At 43.4% G+C, this 17350-nt stretch overlaps 3 protein-coding genes across 3 annotated transcripts in view; 1 reads left to right on the top strand and 2 right to left on the bottom strand.

Moving 5' to 3' along the window:
* WWC2 (WW and C2 domain containing 2) overlaps positions 1-11875 on the top strand; it is a 205435-nt gene extending 193560 nt beyond the window's left edge. Inside the window, exons 22-23 of the mRNA XM_045997408.1 lie at positions 7427-7554; positions 9171-11875. Of these exons, the coding sequence (XP_045853364.1) occupies positions 7427-7554; positions 9171-9237 (195 nt within the window). The 3' untranslated portion in view covers positions 9238-11875. The remainder of the gene's footprint in view (positions 1-7426; positions 7555-9170) is intronic.
* A 1098-nt stretch (positions 11876-12973) lies between these two features.
* LOC123937559 (claudin-22-like) lies at positions 12974-13636 on the bottom strand. The gene has a single exon (XM_045998503.1). The coding sequence runs from the start codon at positions 13634-13636 to the stop codon at positions 12974-12976; it is 663 nt and encodes a 220-aa protein (XP_045854459.1).
* A 1577-nt stretch (positions 13637-15213) lies between these two features.
* Positions 15214-15876, bottom strand: LOC123937560 (putative claudin-24). Its single transcript, XM_045998504.1, has one exon. The coding sequence runs from the start codon at positions 15874-15876 to the stop codon at positions 15214-15216; it is 663 nt and encodes a 220-aa protein (XP_045854460.1).
* Between the last annotated feature and the right edge of the window lie 1474 nt (positions 15877-17350).

The following is a 17350-nucleotide window of genomic DNA, read 5'->3' as shown; positions in this document are numbered from 1 at the left end:
TGTTTCGAATTCCTTTTTTTAAAGCAGCTTCCCAAACAAATGCCAAAAACCAATTCACATATTTATAAGATCTCACTCTTTCCCCAGACTCAAAGTAACTTAAATTAGATTTCTGTTTCTGTCAGGTCAGGATAACTACTGTTTCTACTATGCATTGACAAGACTGCTTCGAGATGACACTTTCCTTCATTAAAAGTACATAGGTAGTGTGAGGTCTCCGGCCTTTGACTTCATATAATTCATGTTATAACACAGCACAAGCAGCTTCTGCAAATAGAGGGAGTTTTCAGAAAAAAAACCACAGGCTTAAAAACGTTTGTTGTGCACTTGAACCTCTATAAATGATGTTAAACAGATGCAAAAACAAACAAACAAAAAGATGCAGTCCTTTCCCTTCTGAAGCTTAGGGACCCGTGTAAACAGCTCAGACCCCAAGGCGAACCATGAGCCAAAACCCTAAATTAACAACCAAGCAGCCTCTTAGCTTTACCTGAAAGAGAGAGTCAGTGCCTTTGTGGAGGTTGGTTTCCTCATCATGGATAAGTCACATAATTTCCAAATACGAAGGAATGAAGAGTAACAGCACATTTATACCTAAGCCTCATTTCCGATTCACAGTTCACTTCTGTAGCCAAGGAACTGTCCTTCTAGATGTGTTTTTAAGCTCTAAGTCAGATTAAACAAAATTGCGATTATTTTCTCTGATAGTGGAGTAATACAAATGCAGAATTCTGTACAGACATAGATGTAGCTATGATTGTGGATATACTCTTATTGCGGATAATTTGCAAAATACACAGGACATCCCTGCTTTTAACCCCTCTAAATCTAATGTAACCAAATGCACATTTATCTAGACGTTTAAATGCTAATTCCCACTTTCAGTGACCATTGCAGGATGGAAATAATTTAACGATGTGATTCTAGAAAGTTAAATAATTATGCTATAGCTATTAAAGGATGTTATCAAGCTATTAAAAAGCTATACTGGTATCCAAGACCTATAAAAAACTTCTCAAACTCAACACCCCCCCAAAAAAAAAAAAAGTCAAAAAATGGACAGAAGATAGGAGCAGACACTTCTCCAAAGACGACATACAAATGGCTAACAGATACACTGAAAAAATTTTCAATATCATTAACCATCAGGGAAATTCAAATCAAAACCACATTGGGATACCACCTTACGCCAGTAAGAATGGCAAAAATTAACAAGGCAGGAAACAACAAATGTTGATGAGGATGTGAAGAAAAGGGAACCCTCTCACACTGTTGGGAGGAATGCAAGCTGGGTACAGCCACTTTGGAAAACAGTATGGAGTTTCCTCAAAACGTTAAAAATAGAGCTATCGTACAATCCAGCAATTGCACTAGTGGGTATTTACCCTAAAGAAACAGATGTCATGAAAAGAAGGGACACATGCACCCCAATGTTCATAGCAGCAATGTCCACCTGTGGAAGAAACCAAGATGTCTTTCAATAGAAGAATGGATAAAGAAGATGTGGTTCATAGATAAAATGGAATATTACTCAGCCATCAGAAAGGATGAATACCCACCATTTGCATCAACATGGATGGAACTGGAGGGGATTATGCTAAGTGAAGTAAGTCAAATAATGAAAGTTAATTATCATATGGTTTCACTCATATGTAGAACATAAGGAATAGAACGGAGGATGACAGTAGGGGAATGAAGGGAAGACTGAAGGTGGGTGAGGAATTAAAAGGGAGACAAACCATGAGAGACTATGGACTCTGGAAACAAACTGAGGGTTTCAGAGGGGAGGGGGTGGTGGGAATGGGGTAGGTGGGTATTAAGTAGGGCATGTGTTGTGATGAGCACTGGGTGTTATATGCAACTAATGAATCCTTGAACACTACATCAAAATTCACGATGTACTATATGCTTGCTAACTTAACATAAAAAGAAAAAAAGTTACGGACTTCTGTTTCCTGGTCTGGCATACAAGGAAATCAATATTTTGCCTTAACAACAAGGAAAGAAGATGAACTGAAAAACAAACAACTCTTAGATCTGTCAGGAAAATGATGTCATAGGTTAAAACACTGCCCCCAAACTGGAGAAACAGGCAGCACAGAAAATGGTAACTCACCAGAGCAGAAACTCTGGAGGAACCAGTGCTGGGGTAGGAGAACCTGAACTGTAATTGATGAATCCTGGAGGTTCCATGTAGACAAGCCTAAGAGTTGAAAACTCCCGGGGACTGGCCATGGGAAGCCCCAACACTTCTGTACATTCTCATGTAGCTCTACCAAGTCCTCTTAGTGAATATCAGAAAAGAAAATTTCCGGGGGGGGGGGGGGGGGGGGGGATGACCATGCTGAAATACACCAGATCATTCTGTTAACAAGAGCTGCCCCAGGAGCAACTGTTTTACCAAAGTCTAACCTACAAAGGTTTTGTGAGAGCCTAACCAACTTGGAAGGAGATAAATACCCACTCCAGCCACCCTATCTTACCTAAATATGGTGGGGGGAGGGGGGACGACTGAGAAACACTTGTGAAATTCTCAGCTGGGGGCACAGGCTCCCCAAAAGACTGAGGTCTAATCAGAAGACTATAAAAGACTTCCTGTTTCCCCCATGCCTCCGCTTCATTACTAAAGACCTGCTTACAGAGTTCCATTCACCTGTTACATTATGTCTGTTTGGCCTTCAACATAAAATCACCATACTGAAAGAAGAGACAGAAAAAAACATCAGAACCAGACCTAGACATGGCAGGAATGTTGGGATTAGGAGACCAGGAATTTAAACAACTATGACTCGTGCACTAAGGCCTCTAATGGGAAAAGCAGACAATGTGCAAGAATAGGTGGTCAATATAAGCTGAAAGAAAAAGGAAATTCTAAGAAATAATTTAAAAAAATACTAGACATCAAAAGCACTGAAGGAAATGAAGGATACCTTTGACGGGCTTGTTCGCAGACTAGATATGGCTAAAGAAGGAATCTCTGAGCTTGAGGAAATGTCAGTAGAAACTTCCAAAACTGAAAAATCAAAGAGAGGGGCGCCTGGGTGGCTCAGTGGGTTGAAGCCTCTGCCTTCGGCTCGGGTTGTGATCCCAGGGTCCTGGGATCGAGCCCCGCATCGGGCTCTCTGCTCAGTAGGGAGCCTGCTTCCTCCTCTCTCTCTCTCTGCCTGCCTCTCCGCCTACTTGTGATTTCTGTCTTTCAAATAAATAAAATTTTAAAAAAATGAAAATCAAAGAGAGAAAAGACTGAGGGGGGAGAAAAGGGATAGAATATCTGAGAACTGTGGAACAACCACAAAAGGTGTACTTACACCAGCACAAGAAAGAGAAAAATAGAAAAATATTTAAAGCATAATAATTGAGAAGTTGTCCAGATTAATATCAGATATGAAACTGCAGGTCTAGGAAGCTCAGAGACTACCACATAGGATAAATGCAAAACAAACAAACCAAAAAACCCTATACCTGGGCACATCACATTCAAACTGCAGAGAATCAAAAATACAGGAAAATTCTTGAAAGAGGCCAGAGTAACTTCTACAAGAGCAAAGAGAAGAATTACATCTGACTTCTCCAAAGCCATGCAAGCAAGGAGAGTGGAGTGATACATTTAAGGTGTCGGGGTTGGGAGGGGGAACCACCAGCTGAGAATTCCATACCCTACAAAATTATCCCTCGAACTGAAGGAGAAGTACTTTCTCAGGCAAATGAAAATTGAGAGAATTTGTTGTCAGTAGATCTGCCTAGCAAGAAATGTTAACAGAAGCTCTTCTGAGAGTAGGAAAATAGTATAGGCCAGAAACTAGGATCTACATAAAGAAAGGGAGAGCACTGAAGGAGTTAGTGAAGGTCAAGTTAAAACTTTTATTTTTCTTATCCTTAATTAATCTAACATGACAATGCAGAATAATAATAGCAAGTATATATTTGACCTATATATGCTTGTGTGTAAGTGAAATAAATGACAGCAATGACACAAGGGACAACAGGGAGGGATTAGGAATATTTTATTAGTATATGATACTTGCACTGCCCATGAAGTACTGTGGTGTTTTGCATATTGCAAAATATTGGGCAGCCACTTAAAAATGTTCTAAAAAGTATAATTGATATGCTACAAAAGGAGAGAAAATGGTAATATAGGATGCTCAATTAAAACCACAAAAGGCAACACAAGAGTAGAAGGCAAAAACAAATAGAACAAGAGCAATGGCAAAACAATAATAAATATGGTAGATATCATTCCAGCCATATCAGTAATCACTTTATTTTTTTTAAAGACTTTAAGTGATCTCTGCACTCAGTGTGGGGTCCAACTCAGAACCCCAAGATTAAGAGTCCCATGCTCTACTGACTGAGCCAGCCAGGTGCCCCTCAATAGTCACTTTAAACGTTAATGATCTGAATTTGCGAATTCAAAGAGATTGTCAGAGTTTAATAAATGGCAAGACCTGACTGTATGTTTGTCTACAAGAAGCTCATTTTACATATAAAACACATATAGACTAAAAGTAAAAGGTTAAGAGAAAAATATACCATGCTAACACTAATCAAAACAAAGTGGGAGTAACTATATTAATCTGAGATAGAGCAGACAGCTGAGCATAAAAGTTGTCTGATATAATGAAGGACATTACATAATGATAAAGGAATCAGTCTTCCAAGAAGAGATAACAGTACTTAATGTATACACACCTATTAACACAGCATCAAGATATGTGAAGCAAAAACTGATATATCTGCAAGGAGAAATAGGTAGATCCACTCTTACAGTTGGAGAATTCAACAGCCCTTGGTCCGAAATGGACAGATCCCAAAGGCAGAAAATCAGCAATGACTAGCTGAATTCAACCACACTGTTAATTAACTAGATATAATTGACATCCTTAGACTACTTTATCCAACAACAGCAGAATTCATTCTCCTCCAGGCCACATGGAACATTCACCAAGAGAGACCATGTTCTGTGCCATAAAATACAACTTAAAAATATAAAAGAATACAAATCATGTAGTATCTACTTTCAGACCACAATGGAATAAAACTAGAAATCAATAACAGAGATAGCTGGAAAATCCCAAAGTTCTTGGAGATCTTACAACACATTGTTAAATAACATATGGGTCAGAAAAAGGAATCTCAAGAGAAAACACATTTTGAACTAAACAAAAGTGAAAAGCCAACTTATCAAACTTTGTGGGATGCAGCAAAAGCAGTGCTTAGAGGGAAATTTATAATAGTGTATATACTAGAAAGGAAGATTTAGAGTCAATAATCTAAGCTTCTGCCTTAGGAAACTAAAAAACAGAGTAAATTAAATCCAAAGCAGTGAGAAGAAAGGAAATAAAAATTAGAATAGAAATCAATGACATTGAAAACAGGAAAATCAATAGCAAGGTTGCAGGACACAAGGTTGATACATAAAGTCAACTGCTTTTCTGTATTCTATGGAACAAGTGGAATTTGAAATTAAAAACACCACACAATTAGCATTCCCCCAAAATGAAATAATTATATACCTAACAATATGTACAGTATTTAAATGAGGAAAAATACAAAACCTGATGGATAAAATCAAAGAACTAAATAAATGGAGAGATAGTCCATGTTCATGGATAGGAAGACTTAATATTGTCAAGATGTTAGTTCTTCCCAGGGCGCCTGGGTGGCTCAGTTTGCTAAGCATCCAACTCTTGATCTTAGCTCAGGTCTTGATCTCAGGATCATGAGTTCAAGCTCCCCACCGGGCAGAGAACCTACTTTAAAAAAGAAAAGGAAAAAAAAGATGTTAGTTCTTCCCAAATTGACCTATATATAATGCAATCCCAGTCAAAAACCCTAGCAAATTATATCATGGACTTAGACAAACTGGCTCTGAAGTTTATACAGAGAGACAAAAGATGATAGCCAACACAATATTGAAGGAGACAAAGTTAGAGGACTGACACTACCCAACATCAGGACTTACCTATAAAGCAACAGTAATCAAGACAGTGTGGTATTGAAAGAATAGATCAAGGGAGGATCATAGAGAGCCCAGAAACAGACCCATACAAATAGAGAGTCAACTGACTTTTGACAGAGGAGTGAAAGCAGTACAATGGAACAAGAGAATCTTTTCAACAAAATGGAACACCTGGACATCCGCATGCAAAAGAAAAAAAAATCTAGGCACAAACTTCACATACTTAGCAAAAATGAACTAAAAATGGATTGTAGGCCTAAATACAAAACTGTAAAGGACTGTAGATAAAAGACTGCTATCCAAAATATACAAAGAACTCTTAAAGCTCAACAATAAGACAATGAACAACCCAACTGAAAAGTAGACCAAACACCTAAACAGATACCTCACCAAAAAAGATACACAGATGGTAAAGAAGCTTATGAAGAAGCGCTACACATCATATGTCATTAGGGAACTGCAAATTGAAACAACAGTGAGCTACCAACACACAGCTGTTAGAATGGCCAAACTCAAACACTGATGCTTCACTGACAACACGAAATGCCGGCAAATACGTAGCACAGCAGGAGCTCTTCTTCATTGCTTGTGGGAATGCAATAGAACAGCAACTAGGGACCCAGTATGACTTTTTTTTTTCACTTCTTCTTTTCCCCAGCTGTGTTGAGATGTAATTGACATATAAGATAGCATTAAGTGTAAGATGCAGATTAGGTTAACATTTTTCTTACAAAAGTAAATAAACACGCTCTTGCCATACGATCTAGGAGTCACACTTATTGGTATTTACCTAAAGGAGTTGCAAAGTTATGGACAAGGATGTTATGGCACCTTTCCTTATAATTTACAAAACTTGGGAGTAGCCACGATATCCTTCAGTGAGTGATGGATAAATTGTGGTACTTGCAAACAATGGAATATTATTCAGTGCTACAAAAAGAAAAAAAAAAAAAAAGCAATCAAGCCGTGGAAACACCTGGAAGAATCTTAAGTTTATATGACTAAGTAAAAGACGATAACTTGGTATGTAACTTCTACTTCAATAAACTGCTTTTAAAATTAGGTTAAGATAGAAAAAAGTTTGAAAAGATGAATCAGAATTTGAAATGTTAGGACCTATTTCTTGGTCACAGTGCCGTAAGTAGTTTTTCATTTCTTTTGGGGGGGGGTTCTTAGGTTTTCCAGACGTACTAAAATGATCACATATTACCCAAGTACTAAGATCTTTGAAATTCAGTGAAATAAATTTGCGGCAATCAGCAACTGCGCCACAGCTGCATGAGAGGGGCACCCGCCTGTGCGCCCCGCCCGCCCCGGTGAGGAGAGAGAGACACCACCACTCCCCGCCCCCCGCTCACGCTCCACTCCCGGCTCAGGACCCAGGCTCCCAAGCCTTAAGAGCACCTCTTCGGAGCTTTCTAATTAGTGCTCTTTAGGATTTTGTGTTTTGATTTCCTTTGCCAGGCTGAACAGTCAAAAGAAGAGCAGAAGCAAGGTTTGAATGCAGAGAAATTGATGCGGCAAGTCTCCAAGGACGTGTGCCGGCTCCGGGAGCAGAGCCGGAAGGTGCCTCGGCAGGTGCAGTCCTTCAGGTAAGCCCCCCACCCACGACACCGTCGGCTTGTCCTCTCGCCATCTGAATTATGCCGCCAGTTTGCATTAGCGTGGGAGTCCCCAGATCCTCTCCTACCGTGTGAACGTAGATGCTTCCGTTTGCTCCTTCCTGAAGTTACAGACTCCCCTGGCAGTGGCCCTGACCCGATCCAAGCCCGGCCCCTAGGAACTCGGGGTGCCCCCTACCCCCCGAAAAGCAGTTGGCACATCTCACTGAGTAAATACAGAAAGGCACAGATCTTCCAGGCTTCTGTTGTTTGCTCATTCAACAGACGTTCTTGGGCCCCCCCTGGGCCCCTGCGCCATTCGGGGTCGGGGATACTCCCCAGGAGCTGGGGGCGTCTGGGACACCCTCCAGCACTGGGGACACACACACACACTCACCCTGCCTGCTTGTCTCCCCTGGAATCAGGGGCCCCATGTACCCTGGTCTTCTGATTTGTCAAGGAAGTTCGAAATCCAGAGTCAAAAATGGCCACTGACCCAGGGTTGTGAGGCCCCGCACGCAGCGAGGCTTCCGCTTCCGGGGCTCCTTCCGGCCTGCAGTGACGTCACGAGCACGCGCCCTCGCCTGAGAGGACGCCGACCGCAGAGACAGCCCTGGGTCCGGGTCCCGCGGTTCTGGGCCGCTCCTCTCTTTTCTCTCTTGTCCTTAGCCTTCAGAGCTTTTCCACCCCCGCACTTGGCTCCTGACGCCACACTTCCTCCACCATCTGCATGGACTCTTAGTTTCTCGAAGGAAGGCTGGTGCTTTATTCTGTTTTGTTGTTCTCTTCTTTATCGTTGCCAGCGTGCCCTGCACAACAGCACACACCCCGGGAAGTACGTGTTGGTGGGGGGCTGTGCGTGATTTGAAGATCTGGCACGGAAGCGGGTATCCTGCTCCTGTCTTTGGCAACTATACGATCTTAAAATCGTCATCATCATCATCATCATCATCATCATTATTATTATTATTATTATTATTATTATTATTATTATTATTTTAATACTCTCCTAACCTCTGAAGCCGTTCTGTCCGATCTTTCTCCTTTCGGGTGGTTTCTCCTTATCCCCGCTTCGGGATTTGGGACAGCTCTGCCTTTGCTACAGTCACATTCCTTCTTTCCCCCTCCTTGGGAGTCATGGGATCACTCAGCAAGTGTCCCTTACCTGGGCATGGTATTGATCTTAAAAGAATTTTCCCAGTATCATCTACTTTTCTACAAGGTCCCTGTAGAACTTTCCTACAAAGTCCCTGGGACTTTGGGCTTCTTGCGTCCTCCCTGCCTCATTTAGAAGCGCTCATAACGGATCCCCTCGTGGTTTAGAAACTGTCTGATGCTGGAAATCCGGAAGGAACTGCCTGCCTTGGTCTGTAGGCGATTCACTGTAAGCCGGAGCCGCCCTTCTTTATAGCCTCCCATCAAGGGATAGGACTGGGGAAAAGGGTGGGGGGGGAGACGATCTTGATTTTAGGGGGTTCTGCCTAAGGAACAGATCACCTATGCAGGCTGGCAGAGACCACGCTGGAGTTCTTGGGACTATTTTCAGTGGTCGCAGAGTATTTTCAACGTTGTGTTCAAGCCAGTTTATTTCTCACCCCTGACTCTAGGGAGAAGATTGCCTACTTCACCAGAGCGAAGATAAGCATCCCGTCCCTGCCGGCTGATGATGTATGATCACACCCATAAAGAAATTACTCTGTCTCCTCTTCACTAACTAGGGAGGGTACAAGACTGAACATTTGTTTTTGTTTTGGGGGGGGGTGTTTTTTGTAATGTAACTGTCCACTCTTTAAAGAGCTTTCGTATCACATCAGATTTTCAACATGTTCATTTGTAAAGTACCTTGAATGTAATTCTTGTATGTTTAAAAAAGAAAAACAAAATCAGGTAACCAAAATGGAATGATCTGGTACACAAATGTCATCCAGTACATACGAATTGCCAGCAGCCCGTGTTTTGTACAAACGGAGTAGAGGCGGCGCCCAGAGTATATCCTGTTGAACCAACTGTCAAGAAAGAACTTGGTTTAGCAGGAGAGCTTGGCTTTTCATTCATTGTCTTATGGGCAGACCAGGAGGATGGCAACAGGCCCACGTGGTATCTTTCTACCCCTGGTTTGAAGGCGAATATGAGTCCATTGAGTCCAGCTCGAAACAGGTGTCGCGCTCACGCCATCACCCGTGTTGAAGCCCTTGTTTCCTGAAAACACTTTCATTCTTGTCCTTTTCTTGGAGTCTAAAGAAAACCAGATGCTAAGTGGGAATCTCAGAACCCAGAGGAGCAGTGCTCCGAACTACAGGGAAGACCTTGTGATTTGTGACATTAAGGGTGGGCGGGAAGAGGAGAGAGCTGAATACCCTCAACCCACTCGAGTCAGCTCTTCAGCGAGCACCCACGGCCCAGAACACGCCCGGACTCCGCGGCCGTGTTCCAACCAGGGTTTCCAGCTCGCGCTGCTGAGCTGCTGTCCCATGTCCGAGGGTGATGCCCACAAGAAGACCGTGGCAGCTGGCCCTCTGAGAACAGACAGCACCCACCTTGTGGCGAGGACACGCACAAGCACTCCTTCATGGAAACGGGAATCTTGATTAAATCAAAGTTGCCAAAAAAAATTTTTTTTAAACTTTATTAAACCGATTTCTCACATTCACTAGAAATTTTGCAGCTCTCATTCTTAGGGGCTCCCATCTGTAATTTGTGGTAAGGAGGCCAAGAGAAGAGTGTGCCTGGGGAGATTATCAATCTGAAGTATGGGCCAAGGCATTTGTTTCAGAAAACAATTCTAGATGAACTAAGGCAGAGGATCAGACTCCATCCAGCCAGTGTCCTCCCCCTCCGCAGCCCAAGCACGGGCTTAAAAGAAAGCAAGCCACCCCATAGCTCTGCCAACATAAAGGCTTTTAGAATAAAGAGTATTTATGCAATTTAAATCCTACTTATCATCCAGCCAGTTACAGTAGAAGAGGCAATTTTTGGCTAGCCGTCTTCTGTAACAAACTAAATCATTTTTTTTTTAGAAATGCAAAAATCATCTTCAAGGAATGGATCCCTTAAAAATACATATATATATATATATTAAGTTCTATTTCTAACATAGAATCCCCGGCAGGAATTTTTAGTTTCTTGAAAGTAATTATACATATTTTGGAAAGTTCCTTTTATCAGAATCAAAATTCAAATTAAGCAATTTCTGAGCCTAGAACTTCAATTATTTTTTCCTGCGTTGTCCCACCACTTATATCTAAATGTCTCTGAAGCTATAACCGGATGTGACATGACTTTGAACATAAACCAGCCTTGTGAATTGGCTGCACACAGTCCTTCAAGGCCGTGAGGTTGACTATCAGATGACTAAGGAGAACTAGAAAGAGAATACCATTCATCCTTGTCAAGGTCAAATGTGAAAGACAGAGGTTTATTTAATGTAGAGCTAAATGAAGGTCAGCTGTTTTCAGCGTCTTAGTTTGACCGTGAAAATGTTTATAGAATTTTGTGTAGTTATACCGTACAATTCTATTTTCTTCATTTATTTATTTACGGTCTTATTTATGTTCTGTTTAATATATAGTTCGGTTCTGGCCATTTTAAATGTTTGACATAGAAGAGGCTATATTGGAATATCTACACTTTTATAAGTCTTCATCAGATTCGCTGTTTACTTTTTGTAATACAAAAAGTTTCAGACAAGTATAAAAGAAGAATAAAATCTGTCTCAGGCTGGTAGTCAACAGTTGTGACCAGGATTTGGGTTTTCTTTTACAAAATTTGCTCATTTCTAACATGAGAAACGAACTTATTTTAATATAATCCTTTTCCACACTTTTAAAAAATCAGCAATAGTGTTGTGTATTTTAGGCAGCTTTTAACAATTCTGTCCTATTTGTACTAACCCAAATGATTCACAGTGACAAAACATTTTAATAACTTGATCACAAAACCATATGAACAATACGAATTTTAATATTATAAATACTATTTTTTAAAGGTAGAATTTATTCTGCACAGGGTAAAAAGAATGTAATATTTAGTTCTCAAGTTTGAATTATCAGTATGTTATTATAATTTTGTATATCAGAATCTAAGTTACAGGTACAAAAAAACATTGCTAGCCAAATGAACAAAAATCTAGCTGTCTGTAGCATGCAAATCAAATCTAAAATCTTTTTTTTTTTTTGCTATTACTTTATCTATATTGTATTAAATATCAAAAGCTCAGGACTGAACTAAATATTTAATCAGGTTAAATTCTGAATATGTTTCTGTTTCTGTTCATTGTCTCTGTAAAAGTACGCAAATACATCACATAGATTAACTTTGGTTTCTGCACTTTTCCTGTGTTTGTGGGTGGAAAAAGGTTCAGTGGGTTTGTTTGTTTTTTTAAACAAAGATGCATATTGCTTCATACTTAATTTCAGTGTCATGTACTGTTCAGTCAATTTCTCTGTTGGAAACAAGAGTTTACCTGAGCCGTGTACTGAGCGAATACCAGATCCATCATGAGGAACTCCCCAAGCCAGCAGTTTGCTGGAAATGGTTCTGGATTGGGCCGTAGGTATTGCTGATAGAAAAAGAGGGCCTATTTGTATCACGGGAGTAAAAGAAAGGGTCTCCAAGGTGAGGCAAGAGCTTGCCCCCACCCCACCCCCGACCTTGACATGCAGCGCCCCCCGGTGGCTGCTCCACAGAGCCGGGGGCAGGCAGGGCCATCAGCCAGCCATCTGCCACAGAGCGCAGGTCACCGAAGCCAAAGCACACTTGGGGGCCCATATTTTCCGTGACCCTCCCCAAACACCAGATCGCCACCCTCTGCTTCTGCGCTGATGAGGAAGGCATGAAGGAATGTGGCTGGCTTTTGGAAAAGGTCCCGTAGAGGCCCTGAGGTCTCCAGTTACAAAGGAGATGAAATATCCACGTCTCTCTCCTCTCAAGCTTTCAAAGAACCAGCAATTTTTTTAGTCTGATCTAATGTCCTTCTCAATAAATACGCAACGAGACTTTAGTTTCAAGATAATAGGTGATCGTACACACTTGAAAGCAATAAATGATTAGCAGTTGCCGAAACGGTTCATCTCTATGAATAACACCTTCAAAGATATGTAAGTGCTAATATAATGTTTTATTTACCAGCTCTGTGCAATCACCGAATCTATTTTAAAACGGAGAAAACTCATCCACAGTAATGAGTACGATTACTATTAAGTCTTGAGTGGTTTTGGTCTCAGAATAGAAGATAAAAGTGTTTTTACTGTCTTAGAAGGAAATTATAATTTAAGAAGCGAATAGCCACAGGGAAATGCATTTTAGAAAATTAAAAGCACAGTGAATGGGTGGCTGTGTAGCAGGAAATCCTACCAAATCCAGAGAGGAGTGAGCTGCTCTTGAAGGATGGACCCCACTGATGTTTTCTGGCTTAGATTTTCCGATGGGCTTTGTTCATCTGCCGGTGCTCACAGTGATATCTCGTTTCTGCCACGGCATAGTGGCCCGAAGCTGGGGCAGCCTGGGGGAAGCAGGCTGCACAGTCCAGCAGGCCCCCTCCCAGGAGGAGGGAAAAGCCAGCAAACCAGCCCAGAAAGAGGGCGTCCCCAAACTCCCACCTGGGCACGATCTCTGGCACCGTCTCATCCCAGAACTCCTGGACCGTCTTGTAGGCGACCCAGGACACCGGAGCCAGGGCCGCGACCCCTGCCGCCCAGAACAGAATCCCTCCCAGGATCAGCAGCCCCTTCTTGTGGCCCCGCCGCGTCTCTCCAATCCTCAGGCAGTCCAGGCCAAAGCTGGAGACCAGCAGGCCCAGGAGCCCCAGCCCGTTGGACAGGAACATGAGAATCCTGGCGATCCGGAGTTCGGCAGGCAAAGCCAGGAAGGAGTCAAAGTCCTTGCACTGTCTCCCCACCTCCTCTTGGATGACACAGGCCTGCCAGAGCCCCATGGTCCAGTTCTCCATTTCGTTTAGGTCCAGATTGAGGTTTTTCCACTGTGGCAGGTAGTTTGTAAGACAGGACAACACCCATCCCAGCAAAGAGAGTGAGATCCCAGCGAACTGTGCCACAGTCCGAAATACTAAAGCCATCCCTGAGCCCCACGGAGCCTGAGCCAAACCAGCTCCTGCCTTTCGACTGGCGTGCAGAGAAGTGTGACACCGTATGCTATCTCCGCAGAGCTCGGAAATATTTCTTCATCGTGTGTAGAGGATTCTTGCCAAAGTGGCTATTGTTTGATTCTGTGTTGACTGGCTTTCAGGAAAGGACAGGGAAATAAGTCCACGAACCAGCAACGATGCCAGTGTGTGGCCAAACGCCATGATCCCGTCCTAGGGGCTGACCGTGGTCGCAGTTTGTCTCTGAGATCACCTTAGGCAGTGCTCATCCCCCTTTCACTGTTAACAGTACAGATGGCTCTCAGGCTGTTCCCAACCTTTCTAACAAGTCAAAGAATTAAGTTTAAGTGCAAAATGGTCCAGTTTGGGTTCAGCTTCAAGGCTTTCTACCTTACTAATTGCGCCTGTCACCTTGCCGTCTTTATCACTCGGATTTCTGTACGTACGTCGCGGTAATACTGAATGTGGTCCCTTTTTAAAAGCAGGTTCAAGAAAAATATTGCTTACCCAAATACATTGATCTGATCAGAAATCTCTCTAGACCTTCAATCAGGTCTGTTTTTTTTTTTTTTAAGACCCTTGAGCTACCTACCGGACATAACACATGCTTGTTGTGCCCTAAAGACCAGGTCTACTTCCCTCCCTGCCTTTCTGTCAAATCTGTGCCCGTGTGCATGGACATTTTGTTTTCTTTGCTTAAGTTTGCTTTCCATATTGTAGAAAAGTTAAGGAACAGGACTTTGTAGGTCGGAATGAACACCTTTTGTCAGTTCACCACTAAAGTAAATATCCTCATGCTGATCATTTTTAACGGAAGAAAGCAAAGTTTTTTATTAGGGAAAGTGGGAACTGTCAGTATCTGGATATCTAGCACAAGACATTTCTGGAATTGCTCATCTTTTTTAGATTTGAAACTTTGGAAGGAAGAGACAAGAGAGGAGACTGGCCAGTATTTTGAGTGTGCGAGTATCATAAAGGACCGAAAACCGTCAGCCTCATTAAATTCTGTCACAACGGGCGCCTGCGAATGTCCTAAACACAAACCACCTCTGTTCAAAGAAGACCAAAGCCGTCATTGTGGAAATCACACTTCAGGACAGGCTGAGCATGCGCTGTTGCTAATGCAGAATGTTTAAAGGATTTCAGACTGGGTTTTCCTTTAGGAAATAGATACTAATTCTTAAGATCTCCAGCCACCAGCAAAAGCAAAAACCAAAACATTTTCTAATATAAAATTAACACATTAAAACTTAATACTGATTACAATGGACAACCACCACCGCGTTTTGATTTAAATAACCAGCTTGATGAAATTATTTTTGCCCATACCTAAGTAATGCTTGCCATGATAATTTTCTTTTTTACAAGACTTGCCTCTTTCTTACCTCTCCAGACTTTCGGGGGCAGGGGAGATCTAGAATAGAGGAGTAGTTATTTAATAAGAACATGTGAGCAGCACGGATTTCGTTGGAGAACAAAGACCCTTTTTAGTGTAGACCCCACATCACAGCTGATGTGGAAAGATGTGTCTCTCCAGTCCCGTCAAAGCCTTACACTCTCGGGTCTGCGGTTCCATTTTCCAGGTATGGACTCTGGGTTAGTGTTTCTGCCACGGCATAGTGGCCCGAAGCTGGGGCAGCCTGGGGGAAGCAGGCTGCACAGTCCAGCAGGCCCCCTCCCAGGAGGAGGGAAAAGCCAGCAAACCAGCCCAGAAAGAGGGCGTCCCCAAACTCCCACCTGGGCACGATCTCTGGCACCGTCTCATCCCAGAACTCCTGGACCGTCTTGTAGGCGACCCAGGACACCGGAGCCAGGGCCGCGACCCCTGCCGCCCAGAACAGAATCCCTCCCAGGATCAGCAGCCCCTTCTTGTGGCCCCGCCGCGTCTCTCCAATCCTCAGGCAGTCCAGGCCAAAGCTGGAGACCAGCAGGCCCAGGAGCCCCAGCCCGTTGGACAGGAACATGAGAATCCTGGCGATCCGGAGTTCGGCAGGCAAAGCCAGGAAGGAGTCAAAGTCCTTGCACTGTCTCCCCACCTCCTCTTGGATGACACAGGCCTGCCAGAGCCCCATGGTCCAGTTCTCCATTTCGTTTAGGTCCAGATTGAGGTTTTTCCACTGTGGCAGGTAAGTGGTGATCACGGATAAAACCCATCCCAGCAAAGACAGTAAAAGTCCAATGAGTTGCACTACTGCTCTAAAGACGAAAGCCATTCCAACAGATCTCCCAACTTGGGCCACCCCCCTAAGGAGCCACCGTCTTCTGTAGTTGACAAGAGTGTGATGCTCTTGGTCCTATGCTGCCCGGAAAATAAGCTTTGGCCATTAACTCTTGGGAAACTCTGAAATGCGTTTTTGTTCTTCTCAAATATAGTGTTTCATGTAAAGGACGAAGGACCCTGTTAAAACTATGAGTTAGGCTTTCCGATAAGGATTTGATCTGTTACCTTCCAATTGGCTTGGTAAAATTACATCCCCAATGTAAGTCTAAGGATGAACAAAGAGGGCTCTATGACCCCTCACCCTAAAGTACAACAGAAATCTTTGTGCTTCAATATGGATTAATTAGATTTTAAGTGGTGATAAAAGGCCAGCTCTTTTTGCAACAGGACCTCATTGTAGTAGCCGAATCTGAGATCTCAGGGATGCAGAACGAGGCCTTGTAAAGAAAGGTAGACTGTTTCCCTATAATCTTTATTCTTCTCGGACTTCCTTAACCTACACAAGAGCCTGGCCCCGGTTCTTGAGTGTCACAGGCACTCAGTGGGGACTTGGCAGGAAAGTTTCCTCGGATTCCTTTGAAAGGTGGAGGCTGGTTCACTGGGTTCATTCAAACAGAAAAAAAAACCAAGACCGATGCCCAGAGGTGCTAAGTGAGGAGGGGAGAATCCTAGGAAGCTCTGGATTTCGTTCTAAGATTCTCTCCACCCTCATTGAGGAGCTGGGGTAAAGCATGATTTCTTAGTGTCTGAGGGGTTTTTTGGTTCACAGCTGAGCCGTCTTTGCTGTCAGTGAAGCCACACCGATGAAGCCACGCCAGGCCGGAAGACTCCTGGCAGGTCCAAACAAAGGTTTGGGTGTGGAAACAAGAGCCCCAAAGGGGCTGACCTTTGAGGCGCCATCTTGTTTGCTCTTTTGATGTAGGCCACACCTTGAGAGCATACTTCTGCGGCACGGGACCCCTCAGAGAATGCAGGGCCTGTCGGCCGGGAGAAGAAGCCGCAAGCACCAGAGTCCCAGAGCGGTGCCAGGCCCCACACCCCCGACCCCACTCTGCTCAGGGCCCTGGGCCTCCTGTGCCCGCAGCTGGAAGGCGGGGTCTGAGAGGCTGGTGTGGGAAGGACACGCAGGAGCCAGGGCCCTGGAAGATGCTAAACTGCTGAAACAGAACCGCTGCCCATCACCACCAGCCTGAGTCTAGTCCAGGGTCAGAGAAGAGTTTTCATGAAGTCACCCGACAGGAGACGGGAGAAAAACAGAGCCCCGGGGGCGCCTGGGTGGCTCAGTGGGTTAAAGCCTCTGCCTTCAACTCAGGTCATGATCCCAGGGTTCTGGGATCGAGCCCCGCATCGAGCTGTCTGCTCTGCGGACAGCCTGCTTCCTCCTCTCTCTCTCTGCCTGCCTCTCTGCCGACTTGTGATCTCTGTCTGTCACATAAATAAAATCTTTAAAAAAAAAAAAAAAAAAC

This window comes from Meles meles, chromosome 2, assembly GCF_922984935.1.
Source record: "Meles meles chromosome 2, mMelMel3.1 paternal haplotype, whole genome shotgun sequence".
Classification (NCBI taxonomy): domain Eukaryota; kingdom Metazoa; phylum Chordata; class Mammalia; order Carnivora; family Mustelidae; genus Meles; species Meles meles.
Note: the sequence above shows the minus strand (reverse complement) of the source record. Positions and strands in the feature narration are given on the sequence as shown.